Source organism: Centropristis striata, chromosome 3, assembly GCF_030273125.1.
Source record: "Centropristis striata isolate RG_2023a ecotype Rhode Island chromosome 3, C.striata_1.0, whole genome shotgun sequence".
Taxonomy (NCBI): Eukaryota; Metazoa; Chordata; class Actinopteri; order Perciformes; family Serranidae; genus Centropristis; species Centropristis striata.
Window position 1 is genome coordinate 19,611,036 of NC_081519.1, and position 27,589 is coordinate 19,638,624.

Here is a 27,589-nt window from a genome sequence, read left to right on the forward strand (position 1 = left end):
GATAAAAAACCCATCCGGTGGCATCATTGTCTTATATTAAAAAAATACAATCTTTTGAGTTTTCACAGTTTTGTACACTTGTGTTTTCTTAAGTTGGTATTCAAATGTATTAATAACCTTGCAAGTGAACCTCTTCATAGATATATTCAAAGACAGGACAGTAACAGAGTAACAAGAAACACAGTGGAGGGAAACTGCAGAATTCAACACCGTAGAACCACTTTTGGACAGTCAGCTCTCTCAATTAAAGGTTGTAAAATCTGGAATACATTACCAACTGAAATAAAATCAATAACTAATCTTGAAACATTCACAAAAAACACTAAGTGTTGGCTTAAAGCAAACCAGAGCTGTGCCCATTCTTAAAGTCTTATAGTCTAAGTAGTTATTTTGGATTGGGTTGTAATGTTTTTCTTTTTATCCTTTGTATTATTATTGTATATATTTGTTTGAGTAGTTGGATTGGTATGTAAGATGTTTTTTTTTCTTTCTTCCTTTTCTCTCTTATTTCTTTCTTTTCTCCTTATTGTTGTATAGATTTATGATGATTTTAAACTCTAAGCTATATTTATACAGGGTTTATTTTTTTCTCAGGGTAAATGTATATTGTAATTGTTTGTAATTTTATTCTATTTTGTAGATGGGGTAATTGTATATTGGATTTTGATAGTATTGTGATTCTGTATGTAGTTGTAAAAGCCCAACTAGGGACGGGAGTTGAAAATTAGCTGAAGCTATATCTCTGTATGCAGCACATCAGATGCATGTCCTGTATCTATGCTAACTGCATTGTTCCTATCAAATAAAAAATAAATTAAATTTAAAAAAATTAAATAGAGTCTGTACAAACTGTACAAAAATAACAATTACACTACATGGAAAGAAATGAAAATGGTTTAAGAGGCTTTAGTATTATTTACACAATATTATCCTATGTGTTTTATCAACATGATGTTAATATTACATTTTCTTATATCACTGTTTTCGTCTGTAAAACAATTTGATAGTTGGTGTATTAACTACAGGATATGGTTTTGGTGTTTAAAAGGGTTAGTTTGGATTCACACAATAACACAAACAAACTAATCGATTAAGGAAGTGGTAGACCAGCAATTCTGGTGTTCTATGTGATGAAATTTGTTTTTATTAAGTGGTTTGGTGGATTTGAAGATAGCATACATAACAGTTTCACTTCCCCGTCGAGGAGGGCTGTCTGACAGCAAGGTAGAGTGGTGAAAACATTCTTAATATCGCATACATTTAAATATGTTTTTCTACTCTCCCTGTCCGATGGCCACGCTAATACACTGATGTCAAACAATCCCTCTAGACAAAAATCCAACCTATCCCTCAAATCATGCTCTCCCTCTGTGATATCTGAATGTTATGTAACTTTTAAATGAATTGGTCCCCCCAGGAAAAGTACTGCATGTTTGGTGCGTGGGTATATACTACATTATACCTGGGCACCATGGAGTCTCCGCCTCTCAGAGTTGTAGGATCCAGCTCAAAGATGGAGGAGATGTCCATGCCGTCAGGAACTGGCACCAACGTGTACATGATCTTCTCCTGTGGAGCTCGCAGGCGACCTCGTAAAGCTTCATTATCTGCATCCAGCTAGAGCAAGAAAACATGTAGTGAGGTTTACAAAACATACAGAGCCACGCTATCACTTTTCTGAACCACAATGAGGCCAAGGACTATGAGTGTTTTCACTTTGACCTATGAGTCAACACTCAGATTAGCTCTCACTCTTGACTAAAGTAGTGCAAACCAGTAAGATAAAGTCATCACTACAGACTGTTGGGCCTTGTTGGCACGTTGTTGGAAAACTACAGGTACACACAACATCACTGATAGGGTCAGTATTGTTTGTACAACACTGCCACCTAATGGTGAGACATACATCAGAGAGATGAGATGATGCCTTAGTGACACCCTGTGGTGTACTGCTACTAAAATGAAGGCACACACAACCTAAATAGAAAGAGTTATTGATGATTGAGTGTGCCAAGAGAGAAATTGAAAAGTATGATGCATGTGGAGACATGACAATGAATTTTGTGGTAGGTTGAGGCAGCCAAGTAAAGATTATAGGACAGTACCTGGAAATTAAAGGGTGTAAAGTCCACGACCTAGAGCAGAGAGCAAAGACCCAGCACAGAATTGAGCAGATTAGATCAATAGAAATATGGCAACCAGCATGAAGCAGAGGAAAAAAGATCAAGTCTTACTGAGGAGCGCTGCTCAGCGCTCTCCTCCTCAAAGTCTGCATTCACCTGGGAAACACAATCACATGTCAAATCAGCATTGAATTGTGGTCACTGCACCAGCCATCTAATTTACCAGTATGTCTACACCATATGGCTCTAGACCAACCATGTCAGAGTACTTTGTTGATTAAAACTGGACAGATCACACCGAATGAAAGTAAATAAACAGTATGCATGGGTATTCAAAAGGGACAGATTATGCTTGTTTTCAACTCATACTTGTATTTTGTGTTTCTACCAGAACATGTTTACATGAATTAATGTTCTAATAATACAAATTTTCTCATGCTATCTGTCTGAATATACCTGTATTCACCCTGTTTGGAATTACAGTGCCTGTCTCTTTGAACATAGGATCTTTAACAGTTTAAGATGGAAAGAAAAAGTTGACACACACCTCACCCATCTCAGCAGCTAAATAACACCCTGTGGCCAAGTGTTTAAATCTGAACAGGCTGTTCCAGTAGCCTGCACCTCCCCTACATGGGTCATGGTGGACCACCTGGAAATGGCAAAAGACATGGCAAAGAAGGCATACATATAAAATTGCTACAAGGATTGTAGATGCATTATTTGTGATATCTTGATGATGTTTTTTCTATTACAGTAAAGCCACATAAATAACTGTAGACTATATATCTTCAATGTTAGAAGCCAAAAAAAAAAACCAACTATTTATTTATTATCTAGTTAATAAAAGGACAATGACAGACAAGCACCAAAGAGTGAATTAGCTTCCATCTGGATAAGATATTGTGCTAACCTCTACTTCCCACAGTGCTTTGCTGCTAGTGGCAGAAGTGGCAGACTGACGGCCAGTTGTTCTGAGAAAAACATGTTGCTTCTTCCTGTGGTCGTCACAAGTGAGGAACTTCTCCTGCTCTGCATGGAACAACCGAACTACATCACCCTGCAGTCACACACACACAGACACAGACACACACAGACAGACAGACAGACAGATGCACACACACACACACACACACACACACACACACACACACACACACACACACACACACACACACACACACACACACACACACACACACACACACACACACACACACACACACACACACACACACACACACACACACACACACACACACACACACACACACACAGTATGTAACATACCGAAAGTAACATTTTTGGAGATGCTTGTATTTTCTTCAACTGATCTTAAATTATGTTTTTAATGTTTAATGTGTTCTAATATGTTTGTAAAAAGACAATGGAGTTGTGCTAATGTCACAAAAAGACGTGAGGGTACCTACCCCTTTGAGTATTGTTTCCTTGTTGTCACTCCATTTCATGAACAGAACAACTTTCCAACTTGTGTTGCAATTTACAGAATTAACCTGACAGACAGAGGAGAGAGAAAAGTGTGAACAATACAGAAAAATGTATGTCTTCTTATACAACGCAGGGTTTGAAACTTGCAGTTTCATATTCTACTTTCATGAAGCATATGAGGATACTCTGTTGTGTCTCATTTACTGTAAAGCCCTGTGAGGCAAGTGTTCACGTACCTCATTGCATCCTGGGTTGTCGACTAGCTGGTGGCTGCTAGCATGTAGAGGCTGACCAGCATTCACAGGGTTAAGGACCACTTTATCTCCAATCACCACCTGCAGGAGAAATATAGATACACATAACATACTGCATTTAAATGGCTTTTTAGTTGAGACACACACAGTGAAATCAACAAGAATCTGTTGCCGTTACTCAGATACAAGATGTGATACCACAATGCAATATGGATGACAATGTAAGTGTCCTTTTCAATTAACATCTTTAAATGCAGACTCATTCTGTGAAGGGCAATAGGACATATTGTAACAAGATGGAAAAACTGCTGCTCTGAGGGCCACTGTGTGGGAATGAGCAATCCATTTAAATTCTTAACCAAAAGTATGTCACCTCCCAAGATATTCTCCATCATTCTTTAATTCCCTTTCTTCACGAGGTAAACAAAGCATGCAGCTATTGGAGACCTGGTTCATGCTAGCCACCAGAAAAGCACTAGAGGGAGTCGTGGACCGTATTGTGTGTGAGAGGACAGGATCAGACAGAGGCTCATTAATGGTGTAGCACTGAACCTGGACATCCCTAATCATAAAGAAAGATATCAGCAGCAAGCATGAATGAATAAAGTTTTGGTCTAATCATGAGTAACGTGTTTGAGATTGCTCACACCACTGAGTGTGCATGTTATAAGACTGACTCTATAAGGACATCCACTATCTACTGGCAAGCAACTAAAAAAACATTAACTTTTAAAATGAGAAAGGGTTTTAAACGTATCACTTGTATCAGTCCAGTGACCTGATCTATTAGTACTTGCTCCAGTTATTAAATAATTAAGATGGGTCAAATGCAGATTACACATTAAACAATAAAGTGTGACCTAAATAGCAAATTAGCCATCTTAACTCTATTAACTTCCATCAGGCACGATAAGACACTAAAGCGTAATCAGCAAAGGCTATTTCCATGTGTTGTGTGCTACAGTATATCCATAGTGTCATATCTCGTACCTTTCAAAGACTACACCAATTTAGCATCCCACCCTTATAGCAATGACTACTCAATGATAATTATTAAATAATATTTAGCGAGGAATCTTTCCATGAGAATTAATAGGAAATAACTTTAAATCTAGTGGAAATATAGGGGTTATCTGCTAGTCTTTATTATGTCATATATTTATAGAAATGAACCTTTAGCCATATCAAAAGCAGACATAACCAATTTATTTGCAAAATAAATCAATTTCTTGTCAAATTACATTCACTGTGAAATGTGCCATGTGGTGAGTTAGCTAGTAAGTCAACTAATGGGGAAAGGTACTTTGAAAATTTGAGCTGACAATGTGGGCTGTTTGCCAATTTAGGATTTAAAGAGAACAACTAATTTATAATGAATTTTTTACATTAATGAATTAATGGAAATATGTTATTTAAAACACCTCGGTTAGCATGCTTAATCAAGCTAACAAGTTATAGCCCAAGAAAAAGCCAGCTTGAAAAAACTAGCAGAAGGTCTTAACCAAGTTATAAACTATGTACTTTGCTTTTGTACTCTACTATCTGCTGAACTGAAATATCATAAAAAATATTAAATAAATTCCCTCCAGTAATATGAACAAATCTTGCATGAAAACCAATAGTCCTCTGGCTAAGACCAGAGACTGTATATAAATATGGATAGCCTGACAGCACTCCATAAGTTAAGCCAAAACATATCCATTGCCCTCTGGTAGCTGGCAACAGCATAGGTCACTAAACTTATCACTATAAGTGTTCATTTTTCTTATAAGTTTGGTTTTAATAAGCTGCTATAATGCTATAAAACAGGGGTCAAAGTCATGATTGAAAGCTCACATTGTGCTCTTTTTGGGTCAGGCAGGTGTTTTTGGCGGGAAAATTACGGCTCATTAATGTGCAGACTCTGGCTCCAAATGAGGTCACCAGTGGAAGACGGTGATATTTTGGCTTTACTTTTGTACAATGGGAGTAAGTGGAGATGCATTGTCCATACTTAATACAGTCTACGGCTCAGGCAGTGGAGTTGTGTTGGCAGTAGTGTGGGCTGCACATGTGATGGGAGAATGTACTATGCATGAAGAGGGTTTTGTAATATGACTGAATTCTATTTAATGGTGTGCTGGCAAATAATTTGTACATGTGACAGAAGAGTGCTGCAAAATGCAGTGCATGGTTATAATTTAATTAAATATGCAGACTTTTAACCAAATCATGCCATATGACTTAGTATTGTTTTTTATGTGCATTTCCCCTGGTAAATGTTCACTAGTTAAGGTACAATTTTTAAATTAAAATTGTAGAAAAATTCCAAAATGTCTGTGCTTAATGTCCCTTGGAAGTTTTCCAGAAATCCCTGGTGCTCAGATTTGGCCAGTTGTCATTAATTCATTCAGTCCTAAAAACCAAGGTACAAGCTTGCAGTTTCAAATCCTGTAAAAAATCTAAAAATACATCCTTAATATCTCCTACACATCATAATAAACTTGAATCCCACACCCAGCTCTACCCACACTGTCTCCCAGGGATCGCAGCTTGTAGAATGGCTGGATGTAGAACCAGGATCCCTCATTTCCTGCTGAGTCCAGAGTCACTCTCATCGCATTCTTCTCCAGCAGAGCAGGTAGGCGCTTGTTCACTGTTAGGTACTTATTGCTTTTCAAGTGCAGCAACTGTTGGGAAAAAAACAGAAACAGTCTTTTATGGTTGCAGGACCATTATAAATGGCATGATGCAGACAGTGGAAACAACAAGAGGCTGGAACCAAGATGGAAATATGTCATAGTCTGGTACAACTGGACCAAAGCAAACACTTCACTGAAAACACGCATCTCCAGAACGGTTTGGTGTCTTTACTTCTTAAAATAATTCAAGTGTCTTATCCTTAAATGATTCTCATGACCTCTGTTGGTTCTGCCATTTAGCCAACAACCCTCAGACCTGTCAAAATAATATATTACCAACTAGACTGGAATTTCATAAGCTTTGCATATTGTTGGGGCACACAGCCAACTTAACTAAACTTAATCCTACAATGCAATATATGGTGTTAAAAAAAAGTGAGTTTGCACCACAAATAGTAGACAGGATGAGACTTGGCAAAATGCCAAGTGCACATCTAAGCTAGCTGTTGTTAAAAATAGTTTTCGAGGCAAACCATGAACCAATTAGTGGTCACTATTACTAAAATGATGTCCATTAAAACTAAGTAATCTTACATAAGAGCAGATTATGAGACATTAGGTGCCAGTAAAAGGCCCCACCTCATTTTCTGCATAGGAGCATGGCATACAACATGATTGTTGTTGTTTTGTAGTTATCTTTGTCTGTATTTGTTTTGCCCCTTTTTTTTGTAATTTTGTGTTTTGAGTCTCATTGCTGTTGCTCTGTATCTTTTTGTAGTCATTTTGTGTCTCTCTCTTGTTGCCTTGCGTCACTTTATAGACATTTTGTCTCCCTTTGGTAGTCATTTTTGTTTCTCTTTGTTGTTGTTTTTGTGAGTCTCTTTGTGGTCGTTTTTGTGTCTCTATGAAGTTGTTTTATGTTTCTTTGTGGTCTTCCTAGTTAGCACATGTCTCTTTGAGTAACATTTTGGCCCATGGGACTGTGCTTGGTAGGCCCATTGAATAATCCATCCATCATCCTTCACTATATGTACGGTCTCTCTTGTGTACATCACTTAGAAAGAATGCATGACCATTTATGTCTTCAGATGATCTCATACCTGTCTCTACCCATTTCTGGGCAACAAGCGAGGCAAGATAAGACATTACAACGGACAACTTTATGGCCCTCCTTTGTGCTGTAGCAATTATTTAAAACTCCTCTCTGATTAAAACAGAATTATAGTCAATATTATCAAGCACACAGCGTCATATATAGTGCTAAATGTGGCTGCAGGGCTTTTAACAAGAGCTTATCTCATAGGTTCCTGAACACACCTGAATGACATTTCCATACTGGATGACTGATCCCAGCAGCTTGCGGTTTTCAGACTCATTCTGCTTCTTCTCCAGGTCAGCAGCGTGCTAAAACACAGAGCAGGAAACACAGATGCTCAAGGAAACAGAATTCAGTCAATAGTAGTATTTCTAGTACAACAGTATTTCTGGAGATAATTATGCTACATACACATTATACATAAATGCAAGGGTTTGAGTCACGTATTCCATTAATTTCACCATGACAAAAGTCAAAGAGCAGACAAACTAAGTTAAAGAGCACACTTACATGGAGTTTGGTGAGGAGGACTGTGTCTGTGGTGCTGTTGCCACCAGGTTTTGCTGCCTTCCAGAACTGTTTCTGTGCGGAATATCTGTTCATAGGACACAGTTTGAAAAGGCAGTCTGGGGAAAGAAGAGAAGCCAGTTGTCATGATTTAGAATTAGTCTTTTGTCAATACCAGACTGTCTGACCTCATTTTAAAGAGATCAGTTGTCAAAGACAACAGCAACATTTCAAGAAATTGGCTCACTGATAGTAAGAAAATGGACTTCAATATCCTCAAATGCATCTTTAATTGGGGTGTAAGAAAATATTGATACATTTGAGTATAGCAGTATTCTGTTTTGTGGTACTTAATTGATTCTCAAAAACATAATACGCTTTTTAAATAAATTTTAGTTTACAGGCAAAGATGCATGGCACAGTGATTGCACAAAAAGTAGTGCTATGGTGGTGGATGTCACAGAAACTATGTGAAATGCAGATCCAGATTTCACTGTTCGAACTGCATAAAAAAGTTAACATTTATTCAGATTTATTGCATATGGTGGTATGGTCTTTATATATTAATATTTAAAATTGCAATATATCGCCTTGCTTACATTATCACAATAAATTACAATATACTGATTCCTCACCCCTGTGTCATGATACCGTATCACCAGATTCTTGCCAATACACCCGTTAATGTCATGATTTATTTGGAAATGTGTTAATACTTTTTACCATCAATGATGTAATACATTACTACAATTGACAAAATATATTTGATAAAGTAAAAAAAAAGATAATGGATATTAAAGATGTAAACATCACCAACAAATTCAGCATCAAACACCCCCAAACAGTTTGAATTGTTTTCAGACTCCAGCCATTTACAGTCAAATGTCCTGCCATAACATCACAGCTCATCTTACACATGCAAATTTTAACAACGGACACTTGCTCAAGACATTTACATTTAGTCATGTTTAAACTGAAAGACAAACTCTGTCGGGAACAGTCCTGCTAAAAATCACCCACAGGATATGCACATGTTAAAAATGTTGCATTTGTTAGTAGTCAGTGTCTTCATAGACATAAAGTATCTATATGCTAACTGGAACAGGGGACCTGATGAGCTAAAACCAGGATAAAAATAGCCACAGCGGCCGGCTGGCTGCCTCCATCTGAAATGCGGCCAACAAAGGAGTCTCCAGGGGTTAGCCATCATGGGCCATGGGGTTAAGGACAGGCAGAAAGGAGGCCAAGGACCAATGGAGGAAATGGGGCACTGGGAGAACATCTGTCTGACAGCAATGAGCAGTTGGGGTTATGAAGGGAAAAAAATAATAAACTGGGACGTGATGTGAATTTCATGGGCAGGGAGGTATTTGGCAGAGGGTTTGTAGTTACAACAGTCAACAGTGAAAAATGCAGTTTTGTCTTCTGCATCAATTGCTTTTTGCTGCAGTTTTATTTCATAAGTTGGTGTGGACTACTATGGACTTTTACACAGAAGTACAATCCAATCTTCTTCTCACCCCAAACTCAGCAGCCATTACAATACACCTGACACACATTTAACTGAGCAGACCAGCTCATAGGTTGGTATGGGCTAAGACTGAAATCCCTCCCTATAGTACATTAAATTACATTTATTTTATTTTGCTGTCCAGCTGAATGTGGACTTTATGCTGTATAGTGACTTGAAAGCATTCCAGCATGGAGTGAAAAGAATTACCATCCATGCTTTGTACTTCATCGCTTATCAGGAAATATTGTGTTACATTTAATGGATGATAGATGATAGTTGTGTGACCTGTCAGTGATGGCAGTTTATTATATTGGAAGTAGTGAATGAGTGAACAATGGAGTTATGTTTGCTCTGGGCTTACCTGCCCTGCTGAGGTCTCAACGTTTTGAAGACACCTGAACAGTTTCTGGTGTAATTATGACTGATGTCAGAACAGGAAAAGCACAGGTGGATCTGATAACATAAATGATGGCCCCACTCGACTGAAAAGTCACATAAAAATGCACAATGACAGGGCTCTGTAACACATACAAATGGAAGGGAGCCATCATTAATGGTATTAGTTACACCTGTGTTTGACAAGTCAAATTGTTCGCTGTGAAAAGGTCTTAAACTTTTTCTCACAGCAGTAGAAGTTGCCACACAAATAACAAATAATAACTTAATCACTGTGGAAAAATCTGTCCACAGACAGAAATATAAACACCTGGCAAAGTACTAAAATCTGGTTCTGTGGTAGTGAAAGGTGGAAACAATACCAGCGTTGCTGTTGTGGCTGGAAAACACTGACCTTGGGGTAGCCATTTCTTTCAACCTGACCTACTTTTGATTTATTTTATCTTCATAAAATATGAAATGCTAAACTTACTATCAGCCATGACATACCGGTATTTCTTTTTTGAAAAGGAATGACATCAGCCATTTATAAGCAAAGTGTACAAAACAGATTTACTGGTGTTGTCTGGGTCTTATTTATCTCCTCATCACTATGTCTTAAGATGATAACCCTGCATTGCTGAGGTAAATCAGATTTTTTTAAGTTTTTAAGGTTCAAGTTCAAGTTTAATTTTCAAGTTTTTCAAGTTTACTTGTAGTTGTCCATCTTTCTGTCTGTGAGGTCTCTGCAGTCACCCCAGTACAAAGATCAAGCAACAATGTGTTTTACAAGAAACTTTTCCTGGTTACTCTTGAAAGTCCACAACATGTGCTGTCACCTATTTTCATTGGAACTACTTTATTCGAAAGATATAATCCCTATCTTATATTTAAATAGTATGGTTAATTATCATTCAACTCTTTTGACAAAAGAAATACAACAAGGAATTTAAGTTTAAATAATTCTGCACATAACTAGTGCAAAGTTAAAGAAAAAACCCAGATAAGATGCATCACATAACACAACTGAAAACGTAGATCCTAATATGCAGGTCTCCTGCATGTACTCTCACTTGATATTTCAAAACTTAATGTGCAGTCTAAAAATGAGGGAAACATATTTCCATCAGCATGCAATCAACCTGTATGTGAGTATGTACACAGAGGTGCACACACACAGTCATGGGATGACTTAAAAGTGCAAATAGCACATACATATTTGGGGTTCCTCTGCTGTTACTGCTGTTTTATGATGTGAAGCCACAGCTTTGAATATGATTTGAATGGCTCAGTTAACAACAGACTACTGAGGCTGTTTCTCTGCATCCATAAATGGAAAGACAGAGCCATTTTTAAACCCATACACCAGTATTACATATATGGTATTTATCCGACCCATAGAACTCTCCATGGTACAGAAAACTGGCATGTAGGCCTCTGAATGCACAGATATAGAACAGCTAGCAGCAAAAACAGTGCATGATAGCTTACAGTCATACTTTAGTGGATCATAATGGTAAAGAATATATGGTATGGCAGTTCGACATTCATCAGCAAACTAGGGCTCCCACTTTTTTTTTTTTTAAGAAATTAATTTTTCCAGGACCTTTCCAGAACATTTAAGGATTTCTTGACAACACAGAAGAACACTTGCTCAAAACTGGTTATTTAATTAACCAGTGAGCCCGCTATTGACACATTTTTAATGAATGATGCAGGGCTCATGATGAGGTGTCTCAGGTTCATTAAAAGTGACAGCTACACCCATCACTGCTAACTGCACCATGAGGTTCCCAGGCCTCCTCTTTAAACCCCATATCTATCCAAGTTACTCCTATGTCCAGTCTTAAATGCAAGAACAAAGCAATATGTTGGACCTAAGTGTCACACTTTTAATGTTGGCCTTCAGACTCGACTACACCCTTTATAGCTGCAGGAGCTTACTGGGGTTGAGATGATTAAACTCAAACTTGTGCATGTTAGAATTATACCCTCAAGTAATTTGTAGTCAAATGATCTGGTGTTTAATTAAAATACTTGCATGGTAACTTTTGCTATTTTATGTTGAAGATGCTGGATGTCATTATTTTCTCCCTCAGCTGCCAAGTAAAGTGTTAGGCAGTCATATAGTAGGCCCATTAACCCAGTTCAGCAAACTATACGCCCCAACAAAACCTTGAAACATAACATTAGTTAGCTAGGCTAATTTTCACTGGGCTTTTCTGAGAATTCAGCTTGTAGCTCCAGAAAAAGTACACTTGATGTTGAAAAGACTGCGGTAAATCCATTCCGTTTCGTATATGGTAAACATGCTTTAAAGTGTCTCAATTTTTGCATGAGCCTTCACTTAAAAATTTTCAGAGAAGATGTTGACTAATGAATTACAGTTAACATGCTCCTTTCAAAAAGGTTCAGACCAGGATGCCATGTTTATGTCATGTGTATTAAACACAAAGAAAGTAATCCATTTAGAGATTTTTAGTGTCACGAGGAGGTAATCGTGAATGTCTTCCAGTATGTGGATATGTAAATTAGACTCTTCCATGAAACTTTAAATGACCCACCTTTGCAATTGAGTGTGCTATAGTGACAAATTTATTTAGGTAATGTTAGAAATAATCTGTTATTCTGTCTCTGTTTTCTGTCTCTGTGCATGGGGGTCACTATCTGTGTGACGAAGGTCACTATCTGCATGCGTAATTCACTAACTGTGTGTGTGCCCTCTCTCTCTGCTGACATGGATTAATCATTTAAAATGCTTTTGATACAATGATTTTGATCATGTGTTAATATTGGTTTAGAAACTATGATTACTCTAAATACATTTATTCCAACTGCTTAAACTTAGTAAGATTCTATCATCACAAAAAGATATATTATATGTGGACATTGCAAAATCTGTGTCTCCAATTATATCTCTGTAAGTCATAACAAGGCAGGAGGTTTGTTTTAAAAGTTTTGATAACAAGTCAGGACACAGACATGGTGTAATGGGCAGAGAAGATTACTGCTTGGTGACATGACGTGTCCTTATATTGATTAAAACTGACAAATCAACGGTTCGAGAGGGATCTACCCACATGATTTTAACATTGTTAGGTTATAAAAAAGGAATCGAGGGACAGAAGGGGGGTCCAACCTCCATGAACTGACCAGCCTATGTCATGTCAGGGATGTGTTCTTGACGTATTGTAATAAAATTATGTTAAACTAAGAAGTTGGACGTCTCCTGCTCATCATTCCCCATCAAACGATCTGCGCAGAGAATTGGTAAGAGGATTTACTGTTGGAGTCAGATAATTTAATTTTATAGGTGTCCTCAATGCATTTCTCAACAGTAAAGAAAGATGTTCCTCTCATCTACTATGCACTGATCCATTGGGCATTATCTTCATTTTAAACTTGACATAATTTGTTGACTTAAAAAAACAGGCTAGTTTGTATGTTTGTTTAATATGTTATGCAGAAAGCACATTATGTGAGGTAGATCATCAATTTGACTTACCAAAGAAATTCTGGATGAAAGTTTACACTTATTTTGGTCATGCACTAAGCTCCAGCAGGGCACACATTACTGTTCAACACTAAGGTTGTCTGGCTGCCGTGTTAGTGTTGTCTCAGTCACTTCTAGGAAAAATCCATTTTAAATAACCCCCTTCTGATAAACAGCCCTACTCTGCACCGGCTGTGAAGCAACAAGCAGTTTAAGCAGTCTGGAACTGCAAAATCACATGAACAAGATACAAGCTGACATACGGCCGCAACAGGCCAATCAATACAACACCTGCCTGAGACTCCAGATATACTGTACAATGAGTGACCAGTGATGTAATGCGATGCAGTATGTCAGTTATGTACTCTGCTGTGGTGCTGTGTGCATTATAAACACCTTAAATGTTGCGGTTATTCAGTAAAAACACTTTTGCCTTTTCTCCTACATACTCAAAAACAGGTGAAACATTTTCACAATGCTTGCATTTTATTTCATCACTATTGCTATAGCACCCATTCACATGCTAAGGCTGTACATGGGGCATTTAACATTTATCAGCCATCTAGCACCACTATTATGTCTTTACATCTGTATAAATGTTACTGGCTGACAAAGTCAGTTGGGTGATGTTTTTCTTTATCTGCAACTATATACCTTAAGGCAATGGTTTCACAATTTCTTTTTTCATGAGCCACACTTAAGTTTTACCTCTTTGAGTGAGCAACAGGCCTGAAATTTCGTCATTTTATGGGCAAGGCCATTTGGCCTTTTGTGTTGTCAATTTTTTTGAGGGCACAAAGGCCAAAAGCCAGGGCACCAAGGCCATAAAATAAAACAATGATTTTAAGTCCACTTCCATATTGAATTGAATTTAAGGACTAGTAATGATACTTCTGAGGAAGATTGGAGTCTCAGTCGAAACTGTCAAGCAGGTAAAAAAAAACCATCTCCTTGTAAAATGCATCAATCTTGTGCACTTTGAGAGCTAAATTAGAGCAAACACCTCACATAACATTTTTCACAGTCGGGAGATATTGTATTATAGAATCTTTGTTATCCTACTGTGTCATGTTTAATTGCTGTCAACATGCTTTCCACTAGGACATGGAGTAGCCAGCCAGTGTGGAAAAATAGCTGGCTAGAATATTTTTCCATGAAAGCCCAAATTTGGTGCCTCTCACACATTCTAATGCCACTATTCCATCATATACACTGATCTTAATCATTGCATATTTTAAGAATTATTTTAAAGGAGAATAAAGGTTCTTGTATATTTTATTTAAGGCATCTTATTATGACAGTCTTCTTGTAAATTCTGTGGTTGATTCTTTTAACACACTGCACTCTTATTTTGAAAGCTGCATGCGTTTAGTTTAGTCACAGTTTAGGTTGATTAAAACAACTTTAACTGTTAGCTAATGTTAGCTCGCTGCTACCGAACGGCATATGCAACAGTGTGTTTAGACCATTTGGATCTCTGACGGCCAAGACAGGTTGATAGTATTTAGTTCGGCGCGCGGTGATGGTGAGACACGGAGCGATCATGTGGGGACGAGTGTGTGTGTGTAAGTGTGTGAGTGCTTGCATGTCTCGGAGGAGGACAGAGAGGTGGGTCGGGGTTTTGACTGACTGACGGGTGACAGACACTCTGCTAAGCAGAAAACAACGCAAAATAACTTTATTTTATGAATCATGTAAAAATACTTTCAGTAGCTTGAAATGTGACGTAAGCGCAGCACATGAGACTGTGGCAGGACAGATTAGAGTGTGTTTGATGAAGTCTCCTTGCTTGGCTGGTGATAGATTAGTGTCGAACTGTCATTATAGCCCGTCCGAGCGGTTCATGCTCGGATCAAACCCACCACTGTTGATGAATGTCATCAAAAGATTCTTTTTTTCTCAAAAGACGCAGGTGTCAAAGCTGTGTTGACTGGAAAGAGGCAGACTAGAAAACCGCAAAATCAACTGGGGCAGTTGGCCTCAGGGCAGATATGTTTTTTAAGGGCACAAGGCCAAATTGCTAGGGCATGAGGGCCATGGCCCTCGTGGCCCTCGGCCAGAAATTCCAATCTGTCCACCTCTGGCTGCTGTCACTGTTCCGGAACATTCTACAGCGGCAGTTAATTCTGCTGATTGCTCTGCTCTGATTGGTCGACCCCAAAGCCTTTGATCCTTTGATGTGATTACAGTTACAGATATGCGGGCACACTCCTCCAGATACACATGCTACACACACGCACGCACACGCACACGCACGTACACACACACACACACACACACACACACACACACACACACACACACACACACACACACACACACACACACACACACACACACACACACACACACACACACACACACACACACACACACACACACACACACACGTAACTTTGTGATTTTTCGTTACACACACACACAAATGCGCGCGTAAGGGCGCACACTCGTCCAGATACACGTTTCACACACACACACACACACACACACACATTTTGAGGTTAAAGGGCATAGGTTGCAGTATAAATAAATACTTGAAAAGGAATGCTTGTTGTAGGTGTGCTCCTTGTATATAATATAGTATCATAACATTACTAGTATCTATTTTTTTAAATCTCTGAAGAATCTCACCATAGTGTACACACACTGGCAGTAGCCCCCGTGGCCCTTTCAGAATTTCCCCAGAGGAAATTTTCTAGTTTCGATTGTCATCCATCCAAATAGAATGCAATATATCCATGGAGCACTAAGGTGTAAGGGGTAGGAAGGTAAAACAAATAAACAACAGAACAGCATCTGGTCCTGGAGATATTGTATTTTTAGCCACATGGCTGCTAGCTTCACTGTGCATGTTCAAGCTGTCAGGTTAGAGCCTGTGATTAGATGTTAAGATGTAATGGCAGGTTGCCGTCATGAGCCTAATACTTAATTCCGCCTGGCACTGTGCCTGAAACTACAAACAAAAACACTACATGCGGTAGCTAGGCTATTACTGGACAACAAAACAGTCTTGCTAGACAAGACAAATTAACTCTAAAAATGCCTGCCCTTTGCTTTTGAAGTCATGCATATATATATATATATATATATATATCATATGAAGTTGATATATGTAGTAAAGAAGGAATTTAATAGAAAAAGTGTATTTTCTGGCTAAATGGAAGTTATCACATTATTGAAGTGCAAGATTCCAGTGAGAAGCATGCTGTCTTCTCTTCAGAGCATTTTAACAGAGGAGTACAGACCACTGATACAGAGCTTCATCACCTGAAGGATAATATCAGCAAAACTAATGAGTTTGTGGTGGACTACTGGAGGAACAGGATAGACCACAGTTGTAACCATGGCAGCAGACAATGCTTCAACTATGAATGTTGCTGTAAAGAAGACACAAATTCATGAATGCTCACAAACATCTTCAGCCTGACAATGCAGATCAATACAATGGTCAGAGTTTCAAGGTGGGCATCCAAGATTAGAGTCAACAATTCAGTATCCCAAACAGTACCACAAGAAGTCACATTCACGAGAATGGGACGGGCATACGGATGGATAGGCAGACAAGTTTTGCTTCATATTGCATAATTCTGATTCAGACATTAAGTTCAGGTTGTGAACCAAAATGAGCCCACTAACTCTTTCATATTATAAAAAAAAAACAGCTATGCAGGCCCACATAAACTGTAAAGAAATGTTACATGATATCACCCTATGTTCAAGTGTGTCTATGAATCAGTGTAAAAAGATCTTAAAGAGTACATTCCTCCACAGTCAGTGACTGTGTATATGCATCATCCTCTTCTTGGCTATCATCACTCATGGATGACATCAGAAGAGCAGCAATAATGACAGGGATGTTTTATATAAAGTCCTCTTTGTATATAAAAGGTCAATTCCATCCAATCAACTTGAAAAGTGAACTGTTCCACGTAAATGGAATGGCATTGGCAGTCTTCTTTTGGAAACCTCCCAAAACATCTAGACAAGTATTTGCTAGGAAGTGGCAGCCAATCGGGTACACTTAGTGTAAACTATATTAGCTACACCTGTGGTCAGGTTATCAGATGATCATCACCCACTTTGTAGTGACTGATCAAAGGGTCAGAATTTGCTGTAAAAACTTTTTTAGTTTATATGTATATCTATCATGTCTTTGACAAACAGATGGCTGCTGGTCATATAATGCTGTGCCAAAGGTTTTCTTAGGCCATCTATTTCCAAGTGAGCATATCGGAAGGGACAGCGCTCAGTGGCATTGTTACCAACCAAGTGATCATAGCTACAGTCAACCCCGTTTTCAAATTCCTGCTTCCAATCAGATAATATGCAAATATAACTATTACCATCTCAGCATGGTTTTAGGAAAAACGAAAGTGACTGTCAATCCAGTGGCCTGCCTCCAAATTGTAACACTGTGAAGCACCTTTTGGTAGAAGGGGAGGGTCACAGCATGAATGAATGGTCTAAAAACCTGACAGAGAATTTTAAAATACACCATAAACAAAAAACGTCTTAAATAATTCAAGGGGTTCTGAAGGAAAAAGCCACTTACTTTACGATTACTTTTTTCTAGCAAAGATATGGCAGCACGAGACACCAATGTTAGGAGAGAATTATGAGTATCAACATATATATGCCTGCAACACAAATGTCCCATACAACTTAACAGACAATGATCCAAACAACCCTGTAGTAGCACAATCATCTATACATCTTAATCAAAAATCGAATAAAACAAATCACAAGATACACATACTATCTGGCACTTTGAAGCTTTGATTTGCATGATTCTATTAAACACTGGTGCACTTAGGGCAGCACAATTAATGGAATTTTAATTGTGATCACGATTTTGGCTTGCCACGATCAATTTTACGTGATCAATCGATATTTAAAATGTATCATTCTGTATCTAGCCTAATATAACAACTGTTACAGTGTTAAGAACCCATTAGTTAAACTAACCCATTTTTGGTAAATCAACAAAATAATTGTGATTATTAATCGGGATCCCAATATTGATCAAAATTATTGTGATTAACATTTTGGCCATAATCGTGCAGCCCGAGATGCACTGCAGGCTTGTTTGGGACTTCTAGACAAAAAAATAGTGTCACCTTAGGTCTGTCTGTTCTTTACCTAACATAATATCACAAACATTAAAAGAAGTTTTTCAAAAGCATTATTGTTGCAATAGGCAGCAATGGCCTTAATTGCTGGGAATTTCTATACGTGATACTTCATGGAGACGTTTTGTCAAAGTACCATAAAACTAGTGGATACATTTAGAAGCATTGTTAATGTGAAGCATTTTTATTTGTATATGTTTTACACTTGATTTAGACTCCTCGCTAGAAGTGGGTCGATTTCCAGTTTTGCCTGTCTGGTCCAGTGTACAAGCTTAAACCGGTATGATGTTATGCCAACCAGCTGAACTAGCATATGACATTATGACACGTTGTGGAAAATTAAAAAGCAGCCTACATCAGCGGCCTGTGCCAACAGCTTCGCGTTAATTACAGTGTTTTTCCACACATAGACTATACCTGGCCAGGCCACTGAGGTATATTTAAATAACAAAGTAAAGCCTATTAAATTATAACTTTTACTCAAATGGCTGAACTGTAAAACTGTAACAGTGACATTAGGAAACAATGTTCAATATAATACATTTCAACTGCTGAAAATCACAAAAATCAAGATATAATTAGAGTTGAAAAGTGTGATTTTGAGGCCTTACCTCTGAATTTCTTGGGTGGGTTGTTGAGGTCCCCTGTGTCTGGTTGTACCACACAGCGGTCATCTACAAGCCTGGAGACACAACCATCATTATGATGAGTCAACACATGCTAATCCAATTGATTTTAAAACTCAATGAAAGCTTTTCAATATATGAACAAACAATCAAAGTAATATACCACAATCCTTACGTTAACCAGTTCTACTAATATCATCTACGTTTTAGTGTCAAATTCAAAGTAAGGAAGGCAGTAAGTATAATGGGAGTTGTTGTCTTCATTGTTAAACAACCACCATTGTTGATGAAAAATCAATTTGAAGTGACTCAGGCAGAAATAATATTCATGAACTAGTTATTATATTTAAGTTGTATTTACATTTTGTTTAGTCACATTAATTTACCTCACAATGAAATAGCCACAAGTAACATTAGAAAACATAATGTTAACTTGCTAACTTACCCTGAGTGGACAACCCATACAGCTACTGTAACTAATACTATGTGGTGACCTGTTATCCAAGGTCAGAACAATCACACTCATAATAACTACGAGTGCGTTGTCATAGTAGCACACCATAGTAAACTGGATCAATATTGAAATATCATATCAATAAATTAGGTGGATGGGTCTGTGGACCGTATAATGGTATGCAATTAATGCATATACTGATGCTGTGTGGCAGGAAAAGTGCTTTTTGTGAACTTGTATGATTGCAATTACTCTGACATATCATCTGGTGTTTCCCAAATTTCCCTGATTAAATCAACTAGAGGGGGGAAATCATTGAATGGCATTAACAGGCGACCAAATGAAGACGAACCATTACCTTGAATAAAATTACAGATTTCTTTGGGTTTAAACATTGTTGGAAACAATGCAAGTAAAGACCTCAACACAACATAACACGGATCGAGTTGTTTGTTTCTAGACATTTTAGTACCGAAATGCTATATCAGTTCAACAGTCCTACTATTGATCCTGGTTTACTGGGACAATTAAATGGAACAGAGCCATTATTCACCTGTGCTTTCCCTGATATGTCAAGTCTGAAAAAGCCCAAATGAACATTGAAATTGCTTGATTAATTCAGGAATGTCTGCACATTCATAACACATGAATAGCAGGATTACAACATACTGAATGGTATCTTCAATAAATATCAGGTTGAAGACCAGGGGAGCACCCATGTTCAATATTTAAGAGTTTGAACTCAAGTCTGGGAGTTGTTTCAACTAAACTAAATAAAACAAAATCTCTGCAACCCACTGAAATAGAGCAAACCCCCACACAAAAAAGCCCTTCTGAGGTTTTTGAAATAAACAGAGCAAGAGCACCAAGTTTCTTCTGCACTTCTGCCCAGAAATAAATACTATTAGTATTCCATCCATAGTATTATAAAAGGAAATGTGCATTATGGAAGGAAGTTATCAACCAAGAACTGAGATGATAAGGATCAAGACTTCTGAACGGAGGTACATATAGATTGATTATATGCAAGTTATAATATATAGTTTATAATATTACTGTCCCTTGCAGAAATGCATTTTATGGCATGCATGATAATTTTAGCCTTTTTCTTTTAGCTACAACTCAAGCTGTGTGAAAAAGTCTTGGAAATAGCCTAATAAGAACCTAATAACAATAACCTAAAAAAATTAAAAAATTAAAAAAATATCACTACGGATTTTTTCAAACAAACAGATTTAACGAACACAACATATATAGAGCAGAACATTTTATAGAGGATATGGGAGTGGGACTGATACAGACAGGTAGGTGTTTAAGTGTACGAATGCACGCATGTCTCTGAGGAGGACGGAGAGGTGGGGGTCGGGGGATTTGACTAACTGATGGGTGACAGACACTTTGCTGAGCAATTGCAACACAACGCAAAATAGCTTTATATTATGAATAGTGTAAATATACTTTCAGTAGCTTGAAATGTGATGTAAGCTGCACGAGACTATGACGGACCGCCACAGTCGAGGTAATTAGTGGGAAACCCGGCTCATAAATCGACATGACCCCGGAATTGGTTTGATGGGGCAAGGCATTTGTTTTTTTGAGGGGGTGCTGCCCCCTCTTGCCCTTGCGTATTGCCGGCCTCAGTAAACCCTGAAGATGGGTTCTTTCACTGCTTCCTTCTTAAAAAATACAACAACAGCACTACCTCATCATAATCTACTTTGGCACCATTATCCCATCTTGTCTGTTTTTTGGTAAATATGTTGTTAAAACATGTTTTTGACATCAACAGCACCATCATACTCTGGAGTTCTGGGGAACCCCATGGGAATACTATCAAATAGTAGAGCAGAACAAATAATACGATTCAGTAGGATGCTCTAGCTGGTCCAGTCAGTTACATCTTTTTATAGCTCATGCAGCATACTCTGCACTGCAGGAGCACTATGATGATGAAGGAAAAGAACACATGGTGAGAGGACCTCCTCTATAGGAATGAAGAGCTATAGCCTTGATCACACTGATGCACATATGGGCCAAGGTCCAAAAAAAACCCAGGAGTTTCAAGGGTAATCTATATCCAAGGTCAAGGGGAAAATCTCCTCTTGCATTCTTGACAGCATCACGGCCGTATCCCATCTTCCTCCCAGCTGCACCAAGACATTGGATGCTATCCTCTCCGTGCCAGCAGTGGTCCAGGTGGCTGCAGCCGCCTCTCAGGGGTCACATTCAGCATGCTGACAGCAAATGAAACACCTAATACAACAGTGCTATTTATAGTCACATCCTCTTATCTCTTCTCTTTTACAGCAGTTGTGGGGCGAAATGATTACTACGCATAACAACATGAGCTGGGAAATTTGACAAACGAGCTCTATCACGGTGGCAGTCTTCAAAGCTGTGCACACATTTGTTGCCATGGTGGGTGACGTATAACACTGAACTGTGAAAGAGGTGGGCTCTACATGGCCTGTGAAGAGTGACATGGCAGAAGGGAGATTGTAGCACTGACAAAGGAGAGAGAGGAGAGGACGACACAAATCCTGCGCTCATTTTCACCTGGGTGGAAGAAAAACAAATACCCTGAGGCAAAAAATAGCAGGGATTGATAGGAAAGAGATGAGCGTGACGCAGGAAATTGAAGGCTGGAAAATGGAGCTTGACATGTCAGATACGCTGGACAGGGACACTCACATCAACGCCACCTACTCCTTTCTAAGTTCTTCTTTTAGCTTTCTGTTGATTTTGTGATTGTCAATTGTATGTCAAGATTTGCTCAATTTGCACAAAATGAGATGCTTTTAACTAATTGCCTGCAATTAAGGAGGACGGAAGTTGTCAAGTACTTAAATATACGGTGCTCAGCTGTAGCAGGAAGAGACAGGGTAATTTGAGAACAGACTACCAGAAGAGCACATCAAGGAAATAAAAAGGAGAGCAATGATTACAACAGGATCCATAACTTCTAAAATAAGATAACCCTATTCTTATCACAATTACATTTGTCAGACGATGTTATCAAAAGTGACTCGGTATTCCACTCCATATTAATAGACATTTGACTACCGTCAATCTGACAACAACTGGAAAAGGTACATAAACATATGTGGGAGTCATTAACTGCTGAGTTTGAAAAGCTTCATTTGGTTCTGTTGTAAAAGCCTCAATATTTCCTTTTATAGCATAGTCTATACAATTGTTCTATTTTCTATTTCTGTGTCATGCCAAACATCTGGGCCATCTCTTATGGGATAACAAAACGGCAATATGCCAAATCCTTATATCCTGATTATCCCGATATATGAACCCGATTCCAAAAAAAGTTGGGGCATTTTAAAAAGTAAATGAAACAGAATGAGATAATTTGGTCATACTTTTGATAAATATTAAATTGGAAACTGTACAAATACCATATTTAATGTTTCACCGTATCAACTTTTTCTGTTTATTATGGTTATTCTGAATTTGATGCTAGCAACTAATTTCATACAGTTGGGACAGGGGCAAGAAAAGGCTGGGAAAGAAAAAAAAAGCAGGTGAACAGGTTAACTGGTAACAGGTGATAGTATCATGACATGAAAGGGGGATCCTGGCTCAGTTGTTCATAAGCATGGACAGGGTGAGGTTCACCACTTCGTTAAAAACTGTATGGGCAAACAATCCAACAGTTTCAGAACAAAGAAAAACAATGCCTCTTTGATGTGCTCGAGCTTCATTTCTATATGCAAGACCAAAATGTAAAGCATCCTCTAAATTACATAAATACCACACAGTTCAGTTGTTTTTTCCAACACTGGGATTGAAACAATATATATATATATATATATATATATATATATATATATATATATATATATATATATATATATATACTGTATGATAGAATTTTTTAGTTTGTTTGATGGTATATTATATAGTATTAATATTACCACATCAACCAGTCCTAGACACTGCTATTTTGCGAAACATACGTACAGCATATGAAGCTGTATACGGTTTTAAATTGGATTCTCTTACTTATAAAATACACAAGATTGTTGCTGTTCGTAAAGTGATGTAAACAAATTACAGCAGAGCAAATGGACATGGCCTATTACTGTGGGAATAATAAATACTTGAGCTCAAGTCCAGAGAGGGCTCAGTCCAGATGCAGTACATTTTGAGGAGGAGGTGGGTCTTCAGTCTGTGTTTAAAGATAGAAAGGCATCCTGCAATCCTTACAAGTTTAACTCTAAATTCAAGTCCAACTCTGTCTTTGCAAACCTCAACTAAATTCTCACAGCTAAACAAAAAAACATGAGGAATAAAGTTTTCCTTGCTTCACTTATTATTCAACATGAAATGTAGAGAAACAAATGGGTAGTGCTAATGTTGACAGTAAATGCCACGAAACCAAACAGGGGCATTAAATCCATCCATTACAGGAATCCATCCATTATACGGCCGCATAAACTAAAAACAGCAACCAGTAGATCAATACATGAGTATTTTTGTGGCCTGTGCTGTTTTATACTTGTGTATTCTGCGCAGTGGGAAACATGGTCTTGAATCCCTCCATCAAGCCTTTAATTCAACCTGGAATTAAAAGGGTTGTGAAAATCCACAATAAAAACAAATCAACTTACCCTAAAGTGCTGATAAATCCACTGGTGGAGCCCTCCGCATACAGGGAACAAATGTCCCCAATATGGAGGAAACTGGACATCTTGTCCGACATGGTTCCTTAGGGCTGACTACACCTGCAAAAGATTGACATGAAACATACAGTGGAGCTCAATTATTTTAAGTTAAAAATACTTAACATTTGCATGTTCCTGCACAAATGGGTGCTGATTGAGTTAAAATATTTGTACACAGGCAGTATTATGTTATATGTTATGATCATCTAAGGGGATCCACCATTACTTTTATGACACTGACTGCTTCTACTGGAGTTTGTGATCAGTTGGGTCCAGACCATCTGAATTGTTTAGCCCATCCTCAGAGCACCATCTACTGTAACAATTCAAAAAGAGCATAAACCTAAAGTCAATATAATTTACATTGGACATGAATAACTGAACTTTAAAGCTAATCTTTGCCCTTCTGTAAATGTGGCCTGTGTATTTTGTTAATTTGTGTTCAATTGTTTTCATTTTAAAGCAGACATTAAAATATATAAATACAATGAATGACACTTGACAGATTCAAGTTAGACCGATTTGTGTAATGCATAGAACAATTAGAAATGAAAGTAGCAGCTAATAAAACTAAATGAAAGTTTCTCTGTGCATTGTGTTATTGTTAGCTGCTAATGAAACCAATATGGGGTACATCTTAAATGTAGGTCACCATTCTTTAGTCTGTGTCCATGTTGAGAGAATATAAAGCCAGCACCACGTACAGACGTTAAGTGGTCAATGTGGTCTATTCTTTTTATGTTGACAATAATGGTGTTCTTGTTAAAACACCAATTATACCATCATTTCAGCTTGAAATTTGGCATGAACTCACTTGCATCTCTGTAACATCAAATGAATAATGTCTCAAAAGGAGGGAAGAAAAAAATTGACATTTCTCATTGTATATGCGTTTGGTCTACATTAAGTTAAAACGTGATATTTACCTAAATTGAGATGCTCCACGCTACTCCACAACTGTGACATATTCACTTCACAAAGTTTGTATTTTGTTCAGTAAAGCCCATTGCCTCAATATATAATCTCAGTTGGACGTCGTGTGTCACATTTTAACTGTTTTCTGAGCGGCCAAATAGGACAGGAACATTTCTGCTAGCTAAATAAAATGTCAAGTCGCCTCTTTTTTCTTATCGCGCGAGCTGCAGCAAAAAACAGCAACAAATGAGCGCGTGGGCTACTTCCTCGACAGGGATGCTTACAGCTCAGTAACGAAATGAACAATGCCTTTAGCTGGAAAACTACAGAGAGACAAGGACTTTACCTGGCAGAAATGAAAGAAGGCGTCAAATATGTATAGAGAAAGCAACGTGTGAAGAAGTGGGTCAGCACAGGATAATTTCCACAGCGCTATCCTCGGTTAAGTCCATGGCAGCGAAACTCCAGGTAAGAGCAGGCTGAGCGGCGTTATCTCTGACAGCTGAATGCGTCCTCGGCAACAATCCGCTTCTTACCTCCTCCACATGTCACTGAGGAAACGCCCCTTTCGTTACTATTTATACTGCGGCACAGATCTCTGGGTAATGTCGTTCTTCAGGCATTTAAACTGCTGTCAGTGCCCATAATAAGTCATAATAATAATCACTTCAGTTCAAATAGGCTGTCTTGATAAAAAAAAAATGATTGTCATTTTATTTCATTTTTATTAATCTTTATTTAATTGTTCTTATTTTATTCATTTTTATATGATTTGTTATTATATATTTTCAATTATTTAAGTTTTAGATATGAGGTCTTGATCTTGGAGGAGGAGAAAGTGGTAGCCTTGTTCAATTAATAATAATAATAATAATAATAATAATAAGGAGAAGAAGAAGAATATATTTTAATATGATTGTCTTAAGTGTTAATATTAACAAAATACATAAGCAGTACTATATAATACTAATATTTTAGATTATTTATTTTTGTCTAAAGAGTTAAAGAGTATAATCATAATAAATGTTACCATTGTAGCGGGACTGATATACGCAGATATATTTGAACAACTATTTGATGGATTGCCATGAAATTGTGTACCAGAGGATGAGTCACAATGACCAAGGTGATCCCCCAACTTTTTTGTGGCACCACCAGCAGAAGAAAAGTTTCACTTATCCTGTAAAATGTCTTAACATCTCAAATCACATCACAAAATTCTAGTAGCGCCAAGATAAAAATATGGCTGATGGTATACCACTAGTGGATATGTTAAAAGAACTGGATATGGTGCTGCCACTCAGCCTTTCAGTTAATTAATTAGCCAATTTTTCTCAGTGGCCACTAATAACAATATAAGTATTATCTAGTTAAGTGGCTGTACGATTCTACAATTCTACAATGTCATTTAGCATACACTTTCATCCAAAGCGACATAAATTTCAGAATTAATACAACACAAGCATAGTTGAAGTCAAAAGACAACACTCTTAATTTCTATTTTTGATTAGTCTAACTGTCTACAGTGGCTAGGCTAGCAATCTATAGGTATATGAATTTACTTTATTTCAAAAGCAGTGCTTCAGGGGGCAGTGCTGGTGTGGCAGTCCGATAGTGGCCTTCTACTTTCAAGCAGCGCCTGCCGTAAGGAAACAGTGTGAAGGAACACAAGTGATATGTACTACTCCAGAGATCTGTAACACTAGAGGCTCAGTATCAGCCACTGTTTGATGTTTGATTTCTGCATCACTCCAAAATTCATCACCCCTTAGTGCTAATTAGCTAATGTTAGCATGCTAACATTAAGATGGTGTGAAGAACACACAAACTCAAATGGTGAACATTTGCAACCCTAATCATACATGCTAAATATCAGTATGTCACTGTGACCATGTTAGCATGCTGACATTAGCAATTAGCTCAAAGCACCACTGTGCCTTGGTACAGCCTCACAGAGCATCCAGTGTGCCTGTATGGTCCTTTTTGAATCCCCAGTAGCTCACACCTCAGTGATCAATAGAATAGAATAGAATAGAATAGAGAATGTCCTTGAATTATCAAATCCATGTGACTGGAGGTTTTTGTCAATGTCTACATGATATCATGTATATAATGTCAAAAACAGAAGCACACATTGTGAATTACAAAGAGGGGGTCATGCTGTGCATGTCAAAGTGTGAAAGGACATCAGTTGTATGTGCAGTCTCCTGTCAGAAACACTGATTCATCCTCAGTCCACAGTCAGATGTCCAGCTTTCTGTTGAGAACTGCCTGTCTTTTTAGGTCAGTCTGTGTTTGGTTTGTTTTTTGTTCCTTTTAAATATTAAGAGGAAGATTCAGTTTGCACGCACACACTGA

At 37.9% G+C, this 27,589-nt stretch overlaps 1 protein-coding gene across 3 annotated transcripts in view; it reads right to left on the minus strand.

Annotated features, from left to right (window-relative positions):
* Positions 1 to 25,768, minus strand: part of itpr1b (inositol 1,4,5-trisphosphate receptor, type 1b) — a 109,019-nt gene extending 83,251 nt beyond the window's left edge. For 2 of the 3 annotated variants that reach the window (XM_059329646.1, XM_059329645.1), the window contains exons 1-13: positions 25,578 to 25,767; positions 24,263 to 24,376; positions 19,172 to 19,242; positions 8,054 to 8,169; positions 7,765 to 7,851; positions 6,337 to 6,495; positions 3,809 to 3,907; positions 3,554 to 3,637; positions 3,037 to 3,183; positions 2,671 to 2,775; positions 2,235 to 2,279; positions 2,106 to 2,135; positions 1,463 to 1,617 (exon numbers count right to left, since the gene is read on the minus strand). In XM_059329646.1, the coding sequence (XP_059185629.1) occupies positions 1,463 to 1,617; positions 2,106 to 2,135; positions 2,235 to 2,279; positions 2,671 to 2,775; positions 3,037 to 3,183; positions 3,554 to 3,637; positions 3,809 to 3,907; positions 6,337 to 6,495; positions 7,765 to 7,851; positions 8,054 to 8,169; positions 19,172 to 19,242; positions 24,263 to 24,354 (1,190 nt within the window). In that variant the 5' untranslated portion in view covers positions 24,355 to 24,376; positions 25,578 to 25,767. Of the gene's footprint in view, positions 1 to 1,462; positions 1,618 to 2,105; positions 2,136 to 2,234; positions 2,280 to 2,670; positions 2,776 to 3,036; positions 3,184 to 3,553; positions 3,638 to 3,808; positions 3,908 to 6,336; positions 6,496 to 7,764; positions 7,852 to 8,053; positions 8,170 to 19,171; positions 19,243 to 24,262; positions 24,377 to 25,577 lie in introns of all 3 variants that reach the window. The other variant, XM_059329644.1, reaches the window with a different exon arrangement.
* Positions 25,769 to 27,589: the final 1,821 nt, after the last annotated feature.